The sequence below is a fragment of the Oncorhynchus mykiss genome, chromosome 25, assembly GCF_057628025.1.
Source record: "Oncorhynchus mykiss isolate SJ-2025 chromosome 25, ASM5762802v1, whole genome shotgun sequence".
Lineage (NCBI taxonomy): Eukaryota > Metazoa > Chordata > Actinopteri > Salmoniformes > Salmonidae > Oncorhynchus > Oncorhynchus mykiss.
This window is the reverse complement of record NC_143046.1, coordinates 14,391,630-14,408,364: the sequence shown is the minus strand read 5'-3', so window position 1 is coordinate 14,408,364 and position 16,735 is coordinate 14,391,630. Positions and strand designations below refer to the sequence as shown.

General features: G+C 44.1%; 1 protein-coding gene across 11 annotated transcripts; it reads left to right on the top strand.

The window, feature by feature from the left end:
* Positions 1 to 1,930: 1,930 nt before the first annotated feature.
* Positions 1,931 to 15,106, top strand: LOC110504613 (E3 ubiquitin-protein ligase RMND5A). Of its 11 annotated transcripts, none has more exons than XR_016491795.1 (12): positions 1,931 to 2,305; positions 3,813 to 3,985; positions 4,591 to 4,733; positions 4,897 to 5,034; positions 5,155 to 5,255; positions 5,861 to 6,027; positions 8,464 to 8,629; positions 9,676 to 9,778; positions 9,975 to 10,129; positions 10,265 to 11,624; positions 11,713 to 11,790; positions 11,832 to 15,106. XR_016491795.1 is itself a non-coding variant. In XM_021583372.3 (10 exons), the coding sequence occupies exons 2-10, from the start codon at positions 3,847 to 3,849 to the stop codon at positions 10,326 to 10,328; spliced, it is 1,176 nt and encodes a 391-aa protein (XP_021439047.1). In that variant the 5' UTR covers positions 1,931 to 2,305; positions 3,813 to 3,846; the 3' UTR covers positions 10,329 to 15,106. The 11 variants fall into 11 exon arrangements, 3 of the variants coding, with proteins under 3 accessions (XP_021439047.1, XP_021439048.1, XP_090076297.1); XR_016491794.1 differs by having other exon boundaries at positions 10,265 to 11,671; XR_016491793.1 differs by having other exon boundaries at positions 11,713 to 15,106.
* The last annotated feature ends 1,629 nt before the right edge of the window (positions 15,107 to 16,735 follow it).

Genomic DNA, 16,735 nt, shown 5'->3' with positions numbered 1-16,735 from the left:
ATCACTATCTGACACAACATGAGACGGAAACATGAGCCAGATAGCTGTGTACTTTTCTCCATGTATTACAGTAAACTCAGGCATACTGTATGTCAGATGATCTCTTGGATGTTCTCTCTCTCTCTCATCTCTCTCTCAATTCAATTCAATTCAAGGGGCTTTATTGGCATGGGAAACATGTGTTAACATTGCCAAAGCAACTCTCTGTCTCATCTCTCTCTCCTCCCTCCCCCCCCCCCCGCTCTCTCATCTCTCTCTCTAATACCCCCATCTCTCTACCCCTTTCTCTCTCCCCACACCTCTCTTTCTCCCCATCTCTCTGTCATCCCTCTCTCCCCACCCCTCTCTCTCTCTATCTCTCTCTCCTTCTCACTCTGTCATCCTAGAGTTCAGGCGGTTATTGTATTGCTGTGGGGTTAGTGGTCCAGAGGTGGACTCAGGGGAAAGTATGCCTGGCACCTCAACTATGGAGAGGTTTTACGTTCAGCCCAGGGTTAGATTAATCACAGCAGCCCCCTTGCCTCCAATACAAAACTACACCTACTTGATCAACAGCAATACCCACACATCAGCTGGCTAAACCCATCCATTCACAAGCCAACTAGAACAACCATACCCCAACCTGCAGTGCCAATCTATGGTCTAACATATTGTCAGGTAGGTTCAGTATAAGGTTGGGTCTCAGCCTGGTCTAACATATTGTCAGATAGGTTCAGTATAAGGTTGGGTCTCAGCCTGGTCTAATATACTTTAGTTCCTCCTCAGACAGTAAACTCACATGGGTGTTTATTTCCTGTGCTCCTATCTTTGGGCTGTGATGCTAAACCAAGGCCCAGTCTCATGAGAGGGTATTTTAGAACCAACCAACCCCTTAGTATTCATGACAAACAGGACAGAATAGAAACCAGCAGGATCACATTTCAAATCTATATTTTTTCAACTGCCCTAGTTTGTTGTGATGCCCTTTTCTGGGTGTGATTGTGGTTTGTGAATCTGTCACCTAACTTATTAATCCATGTGTGTGTAATGATTGATGTGCATCACTGTAATCTAGCCTATCGGGGGCTTCATAGCACCTTCTAGAAAGATCCCATGCAAAAATCTGTCCAATCTTCTGTTGTGAAGTGTGATTATGCATGTTTAGATCATAAGGAATGAAAGATTATATCAATTGGAGTTGTTTTGACTTGTACAGATGTTCTAATATAATAATAATATATACCATTTAGCATTTAGCTTTTATCCAAAGCAATTTACAGTTATGCCTGCATACATTTGTTTACGTATGGGTGGTCCTGGGAATCAAACCCACTATCTTGCCATTGCAAGAGCCATACCAACTGAGCTGCAGAAAACAACACTTGTCTTACTTCGTAGTGTTTCTCTAAACTGTAGAACACCCCTTGCTTGTTTGACCAACGTGCACATGCAGCATAGTAGTGTGAGCTGAGCCATGCACAGTAAGACAATGGGGCCGGTATTACATCTCCAGCTCCAAAACTCTCCTCTCAGTGGAATTTCATTCAAATGTATTTGAAGACTTTCAGAGACGTAGAGGTGAAAAAGTGTTCCAGTGATAATAACTTCTCAGTTGGCATGAGGGGAACCTTTGTGAGATTGTGATGTGAGCTGTGTGTGGTTGGGGCTGGGTGGCCGCCCATCTCCATTAAGTTGGGTCTCCAGTGACCTCGGCTAGGCTACACACAGACTCCCAACTATGCAACTGAGATTGGTCTTTCTCTTGATACACTCAGTCTGTGTTGATGCAAGTTAATGAAGCGACAGAATTGAGACTTGGAACTTAAATGAGACATGTCTTATGAGTGACTTTCAGTAATCTACATGCATATTGATGGTTTGTATGTGTGTGTGTGTGTGTGTGTGTGTGTGTGTGTGTTTTACATCAATGCCTGTCCGGGGTCACAACCAGATAGTTACATCACAGGTGGAAAATCCCCTGGCCAGCTCCAAGCCACACACCTGTCTGCACCATCGCTATGCAAGCTGGCCATAGATCTCCATTCATAACCGTCCATACAGCGCCACCTGGGGTTCGCAATGAACTTGTAGGCTTATGTGAGACAATTTAACATTGGAATCAAATGCTACATTTTACTTGTTTTATACGGATACATAATTATGTACCAGAGGATGGAACTCTGTAAACATTAAACATTGAATCAAGTCTAAGAACCTTACCTTTATGGTCAAAGTAACTACAGTACTTTTATTATGAAAATCTGAGACACCGGAAGGAAGTTCCGCAGATCAAAGGACGACTGGTGGAGAATCGCTGTTACGACAGGCAAGTGGTGTTTATTTTGACGCTTTATGTTGTCCTTCTAACTAATTTTACATTTTATGACATGTTGTTGATATATTTGAAAATTGCAACAAATATTAGGATAATATGGCTGTCTTTCTAACTATGCAATCGATTAAAATACACCATTATTGCCGAGTCAAACATAAACAGCTTCGGTCCATTGCTAGGTTTACGTTATGCGACAACTTGAAGTGTATGCGAAAGGACAGAATAACATAACGTAGCTACCTAGATATTCACCAACATTTCTTACCTGCCATTAGGATTGACAGAGGCATAATCATCGACATTGTAACCAAGTGGTGTTTGATACTACTTCTTATGCAGCTAGAAAACTACCAGTAGCTATATAGCTACGCTAGCTGGCTTGATAATGTTGTTGTGGGTATGGCTAGTTAGCTTAGCTATTTGCTAACATAGCTGCTACCAGAGCTTTGTTGTGAGTTTTTAGTAAGTATCAAGAACACAGCTGGCTAGATTCTTAGTATTTCGCTAGCTACTTGTCTTAACTCCGTGTCAGCAAACGATTTGGCTAGTTAGCCTACCGTGCTAACCCTGTGTTGCAGTCGAATGTCATTGGTCGAAGGCTATAGACAGGGCCTATTAGCTTCAGCGAGCAAACCGGTTCCAAAAGTAGACTTTTTCGCATGATGTGAAAAGCTACATTAGTACATGTTTTATTTGTCAGATGTATACAATTAAAACGAGAAGGGGAAAGTTGCAGAGCAATGTTTTTCAAATGTATACACAAGGGATGCCTGATGTGTCAATGAGACCAATACATTTAGGCCTAACAACAGTGATATCCACTTGTTGATCTAGAATAGATTGGTCTTCTTTCATGTTTTCTGCTGCCTGTCAATGATTTATCTGTGCCACTGCACACTCTAGCAAATCTAATTCAACTAATAAAGTATTTTGTTGACCAGTTATGCCAGTACTAGTAGCGAATCAAACTGTAGGGGTCATGGGATACTTGCAAAATGCTTAACTATTGTTTGTGACCTTGTTCAGTGGTTCTCAAACCTCTCCCAGGGGACCCCTAGCCGTTCCAGGTATTTTATATTTTCTATAGCTAGCACACCTGATTCAACTAATCATCAAGCTATTGACTAGGTGAATCAGATGAGCTACTTCAGGCCCTTGACTAGATGAATCAGATGAGCTACTTCAGGCCCTTGACTAGATGAATCAGATGAGCTACTTCAGGCCCTTGACTAGATGAATCAGATGAGCTACTTCAGGCCCTTGACTAGATGAATCAGATGAGCTACTTCAGGCCCTTGACTAGATGAATCAGATGAGCTACTTCAGGCCCTTGACTAGATGAATCAGATGAGCTACTTCAGGCCCTTGACTAGGTGAATCAGATGAGTTACTTCAGGGCTACAACAAAATGGTGAAATGCCTGTGGGTCCCTGGGGAGAGGTTTGAAAACCGCTGACCTAGGCCTAGTTCCCTTGGTTATGTGTGTTGTCTCTCCCAGGTGGTAGTGAATGCGGTAGAGTCCCAGTCTAGGTATGGAGCAGTGTGCGTGTGTGGAGCGGGAGCTGGAGAAGGTGCTCCATAGGTTCGTCATGTACGGACACCAGTCAGAGGAACGTCTGGACGAACTTCTACGCAGCGTCTGTGAGCTACGGGGACAGCTGGTTACATTCGGTAAGGCCATGCCAGCTCCACGCTCTAGTTTAGAAGTAGTGTCCACTCCAGTCATCCGGTACCTTGCAGCTGCATGGTACTAAATGAAAGAATGATAGATACCTGCACACACGGTTAAAGGCCCCATATTTGAGGAATTTGATGCACGACTATAACTAAAGCACGGAACAATATGCAATGCATTTCTTTAAACAATTTGCCACTAGACAAATGAAACATTGTTGTGCTCCAGTTGCGTGCCATGACTCATGAGTGTTCAGGCACAGAAGTGATTCATACGTCTCTTTATGTAACTTTCAGCAGGACTACTTTAACCTTTTAACATTAGGACTTGTTTTAACCATGATTGGTTTCTCCTTCAGGGCAGAGGCATGTATTTACAGAGTTGGGTCAACTTTTGAATATTGTTCTAATTCTAGACATTCAGTTACATAACATTGTTTGAATATTCCCATGTAATTGTGATTAGGGTGCTCACCTGGTGATCACATATGTCATTATGTTTTAAATGGCACTAACATGGCTGCCATAGAATGTTGTGTAATGTCAATGCATCACAATGCAGAAACCTGATTGTCCCGCCTCTCTAAATACCTCTCCTTCAGGGGTACGAGATGCAGATCTGACGGTGCTGTCTCAGACCATGGCCCAGTGTTGTAAGAACATTAAAGAAACGGTACAGCTGCTGGCCTCCAGACACAAGGACATCCACGGCAGTGTCTCCAAAGTGGGCAAAGCTATCGACAGGGTGAGAGTTTCCCAGTAAATGCTTTCATTATAGGATCTTTACAATTTAGAAAAGAGATAACGCAACTTCCTTGTGGTTCAAGACAGTATTATAAATTTAAGCACACAATGGAGAAATGTATTTCCACTTATCCTTTGGTTGTTTCCTGGCTGTGTTTCTGTAGAACTTTGATGCAGAGGTGAGTGCAGTGGTGGCAGAGACAGTGTGGGACTCACCTGAGAGACAGAAGTACCTGAGTGAGACCATTGTGGAACACTTGTACAGACAAGGCATGCTGAGCGTGGCAGAGGACCTATGTCAGGTAAACAGCTGAGATGAAACAAAAGCCTGCTCACCCTGTTGGTCCCCAGAACCAGAATTGAAGATCTTGGGTGTGTTTCATATGTATTATAACTCCCTGCCGTGTGTGTGTGTCTCCCAGGAGTCTGGAGTAGTGATTGACATGAGCATGAAGCAGCCGTTCTTGGAACTCAACAGGATCCTGGAGGCCTTGAGGATGCAGGACCTCAGACCAGCACTAGAGTATGCACTGTACCTCCTCTCTGTTATATACTGACCTCAGACCAGCACTAGAGTATGTACTGTACCTCCTCTCTGTTATTTACTGACCTCAGACCAGCACTAGAGTATGTCCTGTACCTCCTCTCTGTTATATACTGACCTCAGACCAGCACTAGTGTTTACTGTACCAGAGGAGGTACATACTCTAGTGCTCTGTTATATACTGACCACAGACCAGCACTAGTGTTTACTGTACCTCCTCTGTTATTTACTGACCTCAGACCAGCATTAGAGTGTTTACTGTACCTCCTCTCTGTGTTGAGTTGAATGTGAATCAAACCCCTCTTTGATCATTTTGATCCATTCAGTAACTGATTAACTTTAGAATACAATTGAGATCTGAAAGACTTGTAGACACCCGGTCAGGGTTGGGTCAATGCCAGGGTTGAAGGTCAATTGAATTGAAACTGAATTGAGCCCAATCCTGGGGTCTATTCACTAGGACCTAAACAGAAGGAAACAGAGAGGGAACTACCTGAATTTGTCCAATATAAATTGTTTTCAATTTGCAACTGTTTGCTGCGGTGTGCACTAATGATTACAATCCTTTCTCTCCCTGGTTCCAGGTGGGCAGTAACAAACCGGCAGCGCCTGCTGGACCTGAACAGTACCCTGGAGTTCAAGCTGCACCGCCTCTACTTCATCAGCCTGTTAAACGGAGGCATCACCAACCAGCTGGAGGCGCTACAGTACGCCAGGCACTTCCAGCCCTTCGCCTCACAGCACCAGAGAGGTAGGGGACACAGACAGCCTGGGCCGTTGTTCTGGTAAGAGTGGGACAGATAGGAATGTAGAGGGCAGATATGATGGTCTGAATGGAGGCACTAACAGTCCTTCACCTCACCAGAGAGGTAGGGACAGACTCCCTGGCTGGGGGTTCCTGGTGGTTTTGAGGAGGGGTAGGGACAGACTCCCTGGCTGGGGGTTCCTGGTGGTTTTGAAGAGCTTTTTGACAGGGATCATGTTCATTAGGCACCAAACGGAAGAAAATAAACTGAAACAGGGAGGAACTGTCCAATAAGAAGACATCCTAATCATCCAATAAGAAACTCTAATTGTTGTTTTCTGTTGCCAAGCAGGTTCCATTGCAATAGCTTTCTTACAGGACTTCATAGCTTCTTTCTCTTACCAGCTAACTGACTAATGATCTGTTCCAATTGTCCGTCAATGGACACCTTCCTTCCTCCCTACTTCATGACCCCTGTCTCCTCTCAGACATCCTTCATGACCCCTGTCTCCTCTCTGACATCCTTCATGACCCCTGTCTCCTCTCTGACATCCTTTATGACCCCTGTCTCCTCTCAGACATCCTTCATGACCCCTGTCTCCTCTCAGACATCCTTCATGACCCCTGTCTCCTCTCAGACATCCTTCATGACCCCTGTCTCCTCTCAGACATCCTTCATGACCCCTGTCTCCTCTCAGACATCCTTCATGACCCCTGTCTCCTCTCAGACATCCTTCATGACCCCTGTCTCCTCTCAGACATCCTTCATGACCCCTGTCTCCTCTCAGACATCCTTCATGACCCCTGTCTCCTCTCAGACATCCTTCATGACCCCTGTCTCCTCTCAGACATCCTTCATGACCCCTGTCTCCTCTCAGACATCCTTCATGACCCCTGTCTCCTCTCAGACATCCTTCATGACCCCTGTCTCCTCTCAGACATCCTTCATGACCCCTGTCTCCTCTCAGACATCCTTCATGACCCCTGTCTCCTCTCAGACATCCTTCATGACCCCTGTCTCCTCTCAGACATCCTTCATGACCCCTGTCTCCACTCAGACGTCCTTCATGACCCCTGTCTCCACTCAGACGTCCTTCATGACCCCTGTCTCCTCTCCACTCAGACGTCCTTCATGACCCCTGTCTCCTCTCCACTCAGACGTCCTTCATGACCCCTGTCTCCTCTCCACTCAGACGTCCTTCATGACCCCTGTCTCCTCTCCACTCAGACGTCCTTCATGACCCCTGTCTCACCTCTCATGGCAGACCTTTACAGCGAAAGCACACCAAACGATTGTTAGGTCAGCGCCTAGTCACAGAAAACCATACAGCCATTTTCCAGCCAAGGAGAGGGCTCACAAAAGTCAGAAATAGCGATTAAATTAATGACTAACCTTTGATCTTCTTCAGGTGACACTCACAGGACTTCATGTTACACAATAAATGTGTGTTTTGTTCGATAAAGTTAATCTTTATGTCCAATAACCTAATTTGAAATTGGTGCGTTATGTTCAGAAATGCATTGTCTCAAACAAACACCCGGTGAAAGTGCAGAGCCACATCAAATTACAGAAATACTCATCATAAACATTGATAAAAGATACAAGTGTTAAACATACGAATAAAGATAAACGTCTCCTTAATGCAACCGCTGTGTCAGATTTCAAAAAGGCTTTATGGCGAAAGCACACTTTGCGATTATGTTAGGTCAGCGCCTCGCCACAGAAAGCCATACAGACATTTTCCAACTAAAGAGAAGTCTTCTTCAATAGAAAAGGAGAAACAAGAAAGGCGCGCTCCCGATCACGCGCTTGGTTCATGTCTGGAAATGTTCACTGTCCTCTCATTGAAAGTGCTGTATCTCCCTAGTTTTTCAGAGTAAAAGCCTGAAACAATGCCTAAAGACTGGTCACATGTAGTGTAAGCCATAGAGCTTGTGAACTGGGTCCTAAGTCTTTATATGGTGGATAGGCTTTCAATGGAAAAACAGCCTTTCAAAATAATAGTACTTCCTGGATGGATTGTCCTCAGGTTTTCACCTGCCATATCAGTTCTGTTATACTTACAGACATTATTTTAACAGGTTTGGAAACTTTAGAGTGTTTTCTATCCAAATCTACTAATTATATGCATATCCTAGCTTATGGGCCCGAGTAGCAGGCAGTTTAAGTTGGGCACGCTTTTCATCCGGAGGTGAAAATACTGCCCCCTGCCCAAGAGAGGTTAAGTGTTTCCTCTCCCCCAGACATCCGTGTTAACATTGTCTCCTCTCCTCCCAGACATCTATATTAAGTGTCTCCTCTTCCCCCCAGACATCTATTTTAACAGTGTCTCCTCTCCACCCAGACATCATTATTAAGTTTCTCCTCTCCAGCCAAACATCCATATTAACAGGGTCTCCTCTCCACCAGACATCATTAATAAGTGTCTCCTCTCCCCCCAGACATCCAGATCCTCATGGGTAGTCTGGTGTACCTGCGGCACGGCATAGAGAACTCTCCCTACCGCTCTCTGCTAGAGACCAACCAATGGGCTGAGATCTGTAACAGCTTCACCAGGGACGCCTGCGCGCTGCTGGGGCTATCTGTAGAGTCACCTCTCAGTGTCAGGTTAGACACACACACACACAGACACAGACAGACACAGTCTAGGTCCAAGAGGCTTCTAAACAGCTTTTACCCCCAAGTCATAAGACTCCTTAACAGCTAATCAAAGGGCCACCCAGAACCCTCTTTTACGGTGGTGCTACTCTGTTTATAATCTATGCATAGTCACTTTAACTCTACCTACATGTACATATTACCTCAACTAACCGGTGTCCCCGCACATTGACTCTGTACTGTAACACCCTGTATATAGCCTCCACATTGACTGTACCGTAACACCCTGTATATAGCCTCCACATTGACTGTACCGTAACACCCTGTATATAGCCTCCACATTGACTCTGTACCGTAACACCCTGTATATAGCCTCCACATTGACTGTACCGTAACACCCTGTATATAGCACCCACATTGACTGTACCGTAACACCCTGTATATAGCACCCACATTGACTGTACCGTAACACCCTGTATATAGCACCCACATTGACTCTGTACCGTAACACCCTGTATATAGCCTCCACATTGACTCTGTACCGTAACACCCTGTATATAGCACCCACATTGACTCTGTACCGTAACACCCTGTATATAGCCTCCACATTGACTCTGTACCGTAACACCCTGTATATAGCCTCCACATTGACTCTGTACCGTAACACCCTGTATATAGCCTCCACATTGACTCTGTACCGTAACACCCTGTATATAGCCTCCACATTTACTCTGTACCGTAACACCCTGTATATAGCCTCCACATTGACTCTACCGTAACACCCTGTATATAGCCTCGCTTGTTACTTTACTGCTGCTCTTTAATTATTAGTTAGTTTTCTTAAAACTGCATTGTTGGTTTAGGGCTTGTAAGTAAGCATTTCACTGTAAGGTCTACCTACACCTGTTGTATTCGACGTATGTGACAAATCCACGTTGATTTGACTCGCACGGCCAGGAGTATGACGCTGATAGTAAGATTATTTTACAAAGCTCATCTTTGTTTCTGACTGCAGTATGTATCTGTGACATATGTTTCTCTGTGTTGAATGTCAGTTTTGCGTCAGGCTGCATGGCTCTGCCAGTCCTGATGAACATCAAACAGGTGATTGAACAGAGACAGTGTAGTGGAGTCTGGACACACAAGGACGAGCTGCCTGTAAGTCTCCCTCTCTAAGCTCTCTGCTTTTCTCTCATGACTTTCTCTGGGCAACGATTTCTCAGTGTTTTAAAAGCAAGAATTGTAATTCATAATTATTTGTAATATCTATAATACTATAACCATTTTAAAATTGATTATTAAAGAAGGTTGTCATAGAAGGGTAACAGAGTGGTCCTGTCTCCCCTCCCTCCAGATTGAGATAGATCTGGGGAAGAAGTGCTGGTACCACTCTGTGTTCGCCTGCCCCATCCTCCGACAGCAGACGTCAGAGAGCAACCCTCCCATGAAGCTCATCTGTGGACACGTCATCTCCAGAGACGCCCTCAACAAACTCACCAACGCTGGAAAGTAAGTTTGATCCAGGCTGACCGACAGACAGGAGGGCATTCAACCATCGGCAGAGTCGGACCTGTGTAACTCTGTGGTTAAAGTCACCTGCCTGTGTGTGTCTAACTCTCTCTCTCCTCTATCTCCTCTCCTCAGACTGAAATGCCCCTACTGTCCCATGGAGCAGAACCCGTCAGATGCCAAGCAGATCTTCTTTTGATCCCCCATCCTGTTTCCTGAAACCGCCAGGTCCTTGGAGCTACAGTAGCTACCTGCTACCCCAGGACCCCTGGAAATCCCCATCCTACCTACTCACAGGCACCAATTTGCCCCAGTGCCCCCACCCAAACTCAGACAGATCCCTTCCAGTGATGGCCCAAGGCTGTAATACTCCTGCCTCGTCTTGCCTCATCAACAGCTCCTAGTGTACAGAGGGCTGATGTGGATGGCCCATCAAACGACTTCTACCCATAGAGAGACGGGGAGGAGTCGGTCGGCATGAGGACGAAGGAAACATCTCAAAAGGATTGTTCATTCATTGACACTCGTTCATTTGCAACTGCCTGCTGAACTTTTTTTCTTTAAGGATGTGATGAGGCGTTATGCTTTCTTTTGTGGGATGTTGATAGGGTATCGAGTTGATGTTGATAGGGTATCGAGTTGATGTTGATAGGGTATCGAGTTGATGTTGATAGGGTATCGAGTTGATGTTGATAGGGTATCGAGTTGATGTTGATAGGGTATCGAGTTGATGTTGATAGGGTATCGAGTTGATGTTGATAGGGTATTGAGTTGATGTTGATAGGGTATCGAGTTGATGTTGATAGGGTATCGAGTTGATGTTGATAGGGTATCGAGTTGATGTTGATAGGGTATCGAGTTGATGTTGATAGGGTATCGAGTTGATGTTGATAGGGTATCGAGTTGATGTTGATAGGGTATCGAGTTGATGTTGATAGGGTATCGAGTTGATGTTGATAGGGTATCGAGTTGATGTTGATAGGGTATCGAGTTGATGTTGATAGGGTATCGAGTTGATGTTGATAGGGTATCGAGTTGATGTTGATAGGGTATCGAGTTGATAGGGTATCGAGTTGATGATGATAGGGTATCGAGTTGATGATGATGGGTCGTCGAGTTGATGATGATGGGTCGTCGAGTTGATGATGATGGGTCGTCGAGTTGATGATGATGGGTCGTCGAGTTGATGATGATGGGTCGTCGAGTTGATGATGATGGGTCGTCGAGTTGATGATGATGGGTCGTCGAGTTGATGATGGGTCGTCGAGTTGATGATGGGTCGTCGAGTTGATGATGATAGGCCGTTGAGTTGATGATGACAGGTCGTTGAGTTGATGATGATGATGATGATCGTTCTTTGAGTTGATGATGATAGGCCGTTGAGTTGATGATAGGCCGTTGAGTTGATGATAGGCCGTTGAGTTGATGATAGGCCGTTGAGTTGATGATAGGCCGTTGAGTTGATGATAGGCCGTTGAGTTGATGATGATGATAGGTTGTTGAGTTGATGATGATAGGCCGTTGAGTTGATGATGATGATAGGTTGTTGAGTTGATAATGATAGGCCGTTGAGTTGATGATAGGCCGTTGAGTTGATGATGATGATGATAGGTTGTTTAGTTGATGATGATGATAGGTTGTTTAGTTGATGATGATGATAGGTCGTTTAGTTGATGATAGGTCGTTGAGTTGATGATGATAGGTCGTTTAGTTGATGATGATAGGTCGTTGAGTTGATGATGATAGGTCGATGAGTTGATGATGACAGGTCGTTGAGTTGATGATGATGATGCTAGGTCGTTGAGTTGATGATGATGATATGTTGTTTAGTTGATGATAGGCCGTTGAGTTGATGATGATGGGTCGTTGAGTTGATGATGATGATAGGTCGTTGAGTTGATGATAGGTCGTTGAGTGGATGATGATGATGGGTTGTTGAGTTGATGATGATGATGATGGGTCGTTGAGTTGATGATGATGATGGGTCGTTGAGTTGATGATGATGGGTCGTTGAGTTGATGATGATGATGGGTCGTTGAGTTGATGATGATGATAGGTCGTTTAGTTGATGACAGGTCGTTGAGTTGATGATGATGATGATCGTTCTTTGAGTTGATGATAGGTTGTTGAGTTGATGATAGGCCGTTGAGTTGATGATAGGCCGTTGAGTTGATGATAGGCCGTTGAGTTGATGATAGGTCTGTTGAGTTGATGATGATGATAGGTCGTTGAGTTGATGATGATAGGCCGTTAAGTTGATGATGATAGGCCGTTGAGATGATGATGATAATGATAGGCCGTTGAGTTGATGATAGGCCGTTGAGTTGATGATAGGCCGTTGAGTTGATGATAGGCCATTGAGTTGATGTTGATGATAGCCCGTTGAGTTGATATGTCGATGAGTTAATGTTAGTGATAGGCTATCGAGTTGATGTTGGTGATAGGCTATGGAGCTGATATTGGTGATAGGCTATCGAGTTGATATTGGTGATGGGCTATCGAGTTGAATTGATGTTGGTGATAGGCTATCGAGTTGAGTTGATGTTGGTGATAGGCTATCGAGTTGAATTGATGTTGGTGATAGGCTATCGAGTTGAGTTGATGTTGGTGATAGGCTATCGAGTTGAGTTGATGTTGGTGATAGGCTATCGAGTTGAGTTGATGTTGGTGATAGGCTATCGAGTTGAGTTGATGTTGGTGATAGGCGATCGAGTTGAGTTGATGTTGGTGATAGGCTATCAAGTTGATGTTGGTGATAGGCTATCATGTTGAGTTGAAATAGGTGATAGGCTATCATGTTGAGTTGATATTGGTGATAGGCTATCATGTTGAGTTGATATTGGTGATAGGCTATCAAGTTGATGATGTTGATAGGCTATCAAGTTGATGTTGGTGATAGGCTATCAAGTTGAGTTGATGTTGAAATCCTGTTGATGATGATGGCCTTTCGAGTTGATAGCGATAGGGTGTTGAGTTGATAGCGATAGGGTATCGAGTTGATAGCGATAGGGTATCGAGTTGAGTTGATAGGGTGTCGAGTTGAGTTGATAGGGTGTCGAGTTGAGTTGATAGGGTGTCGAGTTGAGTTGATAGGGTGTCGAGTTGAGTTGATAGGGTGTCGAGTTGAGTTGATAGGGTGTCGAGTTGAGTTGATAGGGTGTCGAGTTGAGTTGATAGGGTGTCGAGTTGAGTTGATAGGGTGTCGAGTTGATAGGGTGTCGAGTTGATAGGTTGTCGAGTTGAGTTTATAGGTTATCGAGTTGAGTTGATAACGATTAGGGTATCGAGTTGATTGGGCATCGGGTCGAGTTGATTGGGCATCGGGTCGAGTTGATTGGGCATCGGGTCGAGTTGTAGAGTTTTTGGATGAGAATGCCCTATCCATCTGTAGGTTTTCCTCAGTACACAGAATGCCCTATCCATCTGTAGGTTTTCCTCAGTACACAGAATGCTCTATCTACCTGTAGGCTTTCCTCAGTACACAGAATGCCCTATCCATCTGTAGGTTTTCCTCAGTACACAGAATGCTCTATCTACCTGTAGGCTTTCCTCAGTACACAGAATGCTCTATCTACCTGTAGGCTTTCCTCAGTACACAGAATGCTCTATCCATCTGTAGGCTTTCCTCAGTACACAGAATGCTCTATCCATCTGTAGGCTTTCCTCAGTACACAGAATGCTCTATCTATCTGTAGGCTTTCCTCAGTACACAGAATGCTCTATCCATCTGTAGGCTTTCCTCAGTACACAGAATGGGTCTTTTAGAATGATTTAATGGATGTTAGAGGGGTGATGTGAGTTATTTTAATTTTATTTTTAGAAAGTTGTCTGATTTCAGGAGAGTATTTAAACTTCTATATTACAGAGGTAAAGCTAAGTTGCCTCTGAGAAAACATATTCACATACATTTAATTGAGATTGTGATTGGCTGATAGGTGGTGACTGTGGTTACAGTTTGTGAATGGAACATTGATTGTAAAAAAATGTTTAACATTTCTCTTTCTATTGGCGATGATGTAATAAAGGCCCTGATTTGTTGAAAGTCACTTTGGGTTACAGTACATGTATCAGTGTGATGATCAACAGTTGTGATCGATGGAGAGGTCGAGGGTCAATTGGCTGATTTGATTTTGCAACTGGCTCCAATAACAAGAATTTTCCTGAAGGAAGCCATGTTTCTTGTTCTGTGTCGGCCGATGTATTCAACAAAAACCAATTATACTACTGTGAAGCCTGCGTTTGTTTTTATTTATCATCGCTAGAATCAAGTCTCTTGTAAAATAGTGAAACCACAAGTAACATAATACATTTTCTGAAATATAATTATACCACAAAATAGCAACACCAGAATTGGGTTGGATCCATGATCAATCCTTCTCCGTTTTCCGAACCGTTGTCATACCAGCCCATGGAATGGCGATGTCATACCAGCCCATGGAATGGCGATGTCATACCAGCCCATGGAATGGCGATGTCATACCAGCCCATGGAATGGCGATGTCATACCAGCCCATGGAATGGCGATTGTCATACCAGCCCATGGAATGGTGATGTCAGCGAGTTCTGCACCACCGTCTCTTTAACAGCCGACACGTGGTAGTAGTCAGCCATTATATCAACTTTGCACTGATCGCCAGTCAGAATGAATGATGGAAGCAGGTTTTTTTCCATTTTTTAAGCAGGTATAGTTTTATATCATGATTTGTGTGCACACGTGTTTGGTTGATGTTACATTTCATTTACTGCTTTTGGTTGACAATCATTCATCTCCTTTTCCAGATTGACAGAGTACACTAAGGTGTGTTATGGCTTCTTCCTTTGGTTCTTTTTATTTTCCAGTAGTCGAGTTCTTGTGTGATAGGTTGGCCTTTTTCCTGCTTCTCTGTCTTTATTAAAGTTGTATTGTACATATTTATTCTCTAACATGTTTCATATTATACTTGCATCTTAAAATGGAATAAAAACTTTATACTCCAACTCTGTTTATATGTTTGTGGACAGTATTATATTTGGTTGGTTTTGGTTAGCTGCAGAAAGATGAACCGTTAGAGCCAATATTTGCCACTGATGTTGACTCACATGCTCTTCCTGCTGATGCCACCAGATGGAGACATTACTACATACTAAACATGCCTTAGTGTTCATTTTTATTTATTTAACTGGGCAAATCGGTTAAGAACAAATTCTTATTTACAATGACGGCCTACCAGCCTGAGAATTTAAGTTGCAGAAATGTCTCCTACTGGGCTAGCTGTATTCACTTCACGCAAACAACTGTCCTCCTGTTCACTTTAACTAGTGTGTGGTATAGTTGTAGGTAATTCTGTAAGCCGCCTACAATGAATGCTTGAAATCCAAGCAGTGAAGTTTGCATGTGTTGAGTCTCTCCTACATACAGAGCAGCAGCACACACAAGCATGAGTTAATATCTTTCATCATCAACCCACACTCAGAAGACAGTCACCTATGTGAGCTGTGGAGTTATATTAAGCTCTGGTTTATATAATATTGTTAGATGGAGGTTGGTGAGTCAGAGGGAGAGATGGTGTCTGGCTTGACCGCCCCCCCCTGGGAACACACACATCAAGTCTAACACAGGACTGTTTCCTAACTGCTCAAATCATGTACCTGGCTATTACACAAGTCAAATACGCTTGAGAGTGGGTGAGAGGACGTCTCATAATGGCTGGGATGGAGTAAATGGAATGGTATCAAACACATGAAAACCATGGGTTTGATACCAATTCCAGCCGTTACTATGAGCCGTCCTCCCCAATTAAGGTGCCACCAGCCTCCTGTGGTACACACACACACATTTTTACATTTGCATTCTAAAAGAAAACTGGCCATTTGTTCTGTGTCCAGCACTCAACTTCACAAAACCGCCCAGGGCAGCCACTCCCCTTCTCTACAGCCTACCTTGGCTGGCTCACATAGAAAGACCTGTTCCTTACGCTAACAAATATCCTCCTCTGTTTCCATCTGGGCTGACCTTTGACCTCTAATGTCCAAACTCAGGAAGGAGGTATGTAGGGGCCAGGGTTGGACAAGGGAGGGAAGGGCGTTGTGTTTGTGAGCCAGGGTTGTACAGGGGAGTGACGGGTGCATGGTGATAAGGATCGAAGGCCGAGACATTCTAAAGGGTATGTTCCCAGCAGCTTCCTCCAGTCTAGTTCGCAGAAAACTAACCTATCAGTTAATAGTCTCCTTCACAAGAAATATTGGGAGAATCTCAGTTTCATACTCCTTGCATCCTCTCTCCTCAGCTTCCTCCAGTCTAGTTCACAGAAAACTAACCTATCAGTTAATAGTCTCCTTCACAAGAGGTATTGAGAGAATCTCAGTTTCATACTCCTTGCATCCTCTCTCCTCGCCTCCTCCAAACCCATTGGACGAATAAACCAGGGATCCCTCCCCTCTGACCTTCTCCTCCAAGAGAGAAGGAGAAGAGTAGGAAAGGAGTGGTCCAGTCCTGCACACAGGACTGTCCCAGGAGGACGGGGGAAAGGTAACCAAGGCTGAGCTAAATGTAGTACAAGACTCTAGGGTTGATGTATGTTACAGGGCTCAGTGTAGTATAGTATAGCACAGCACAGTACATTACAG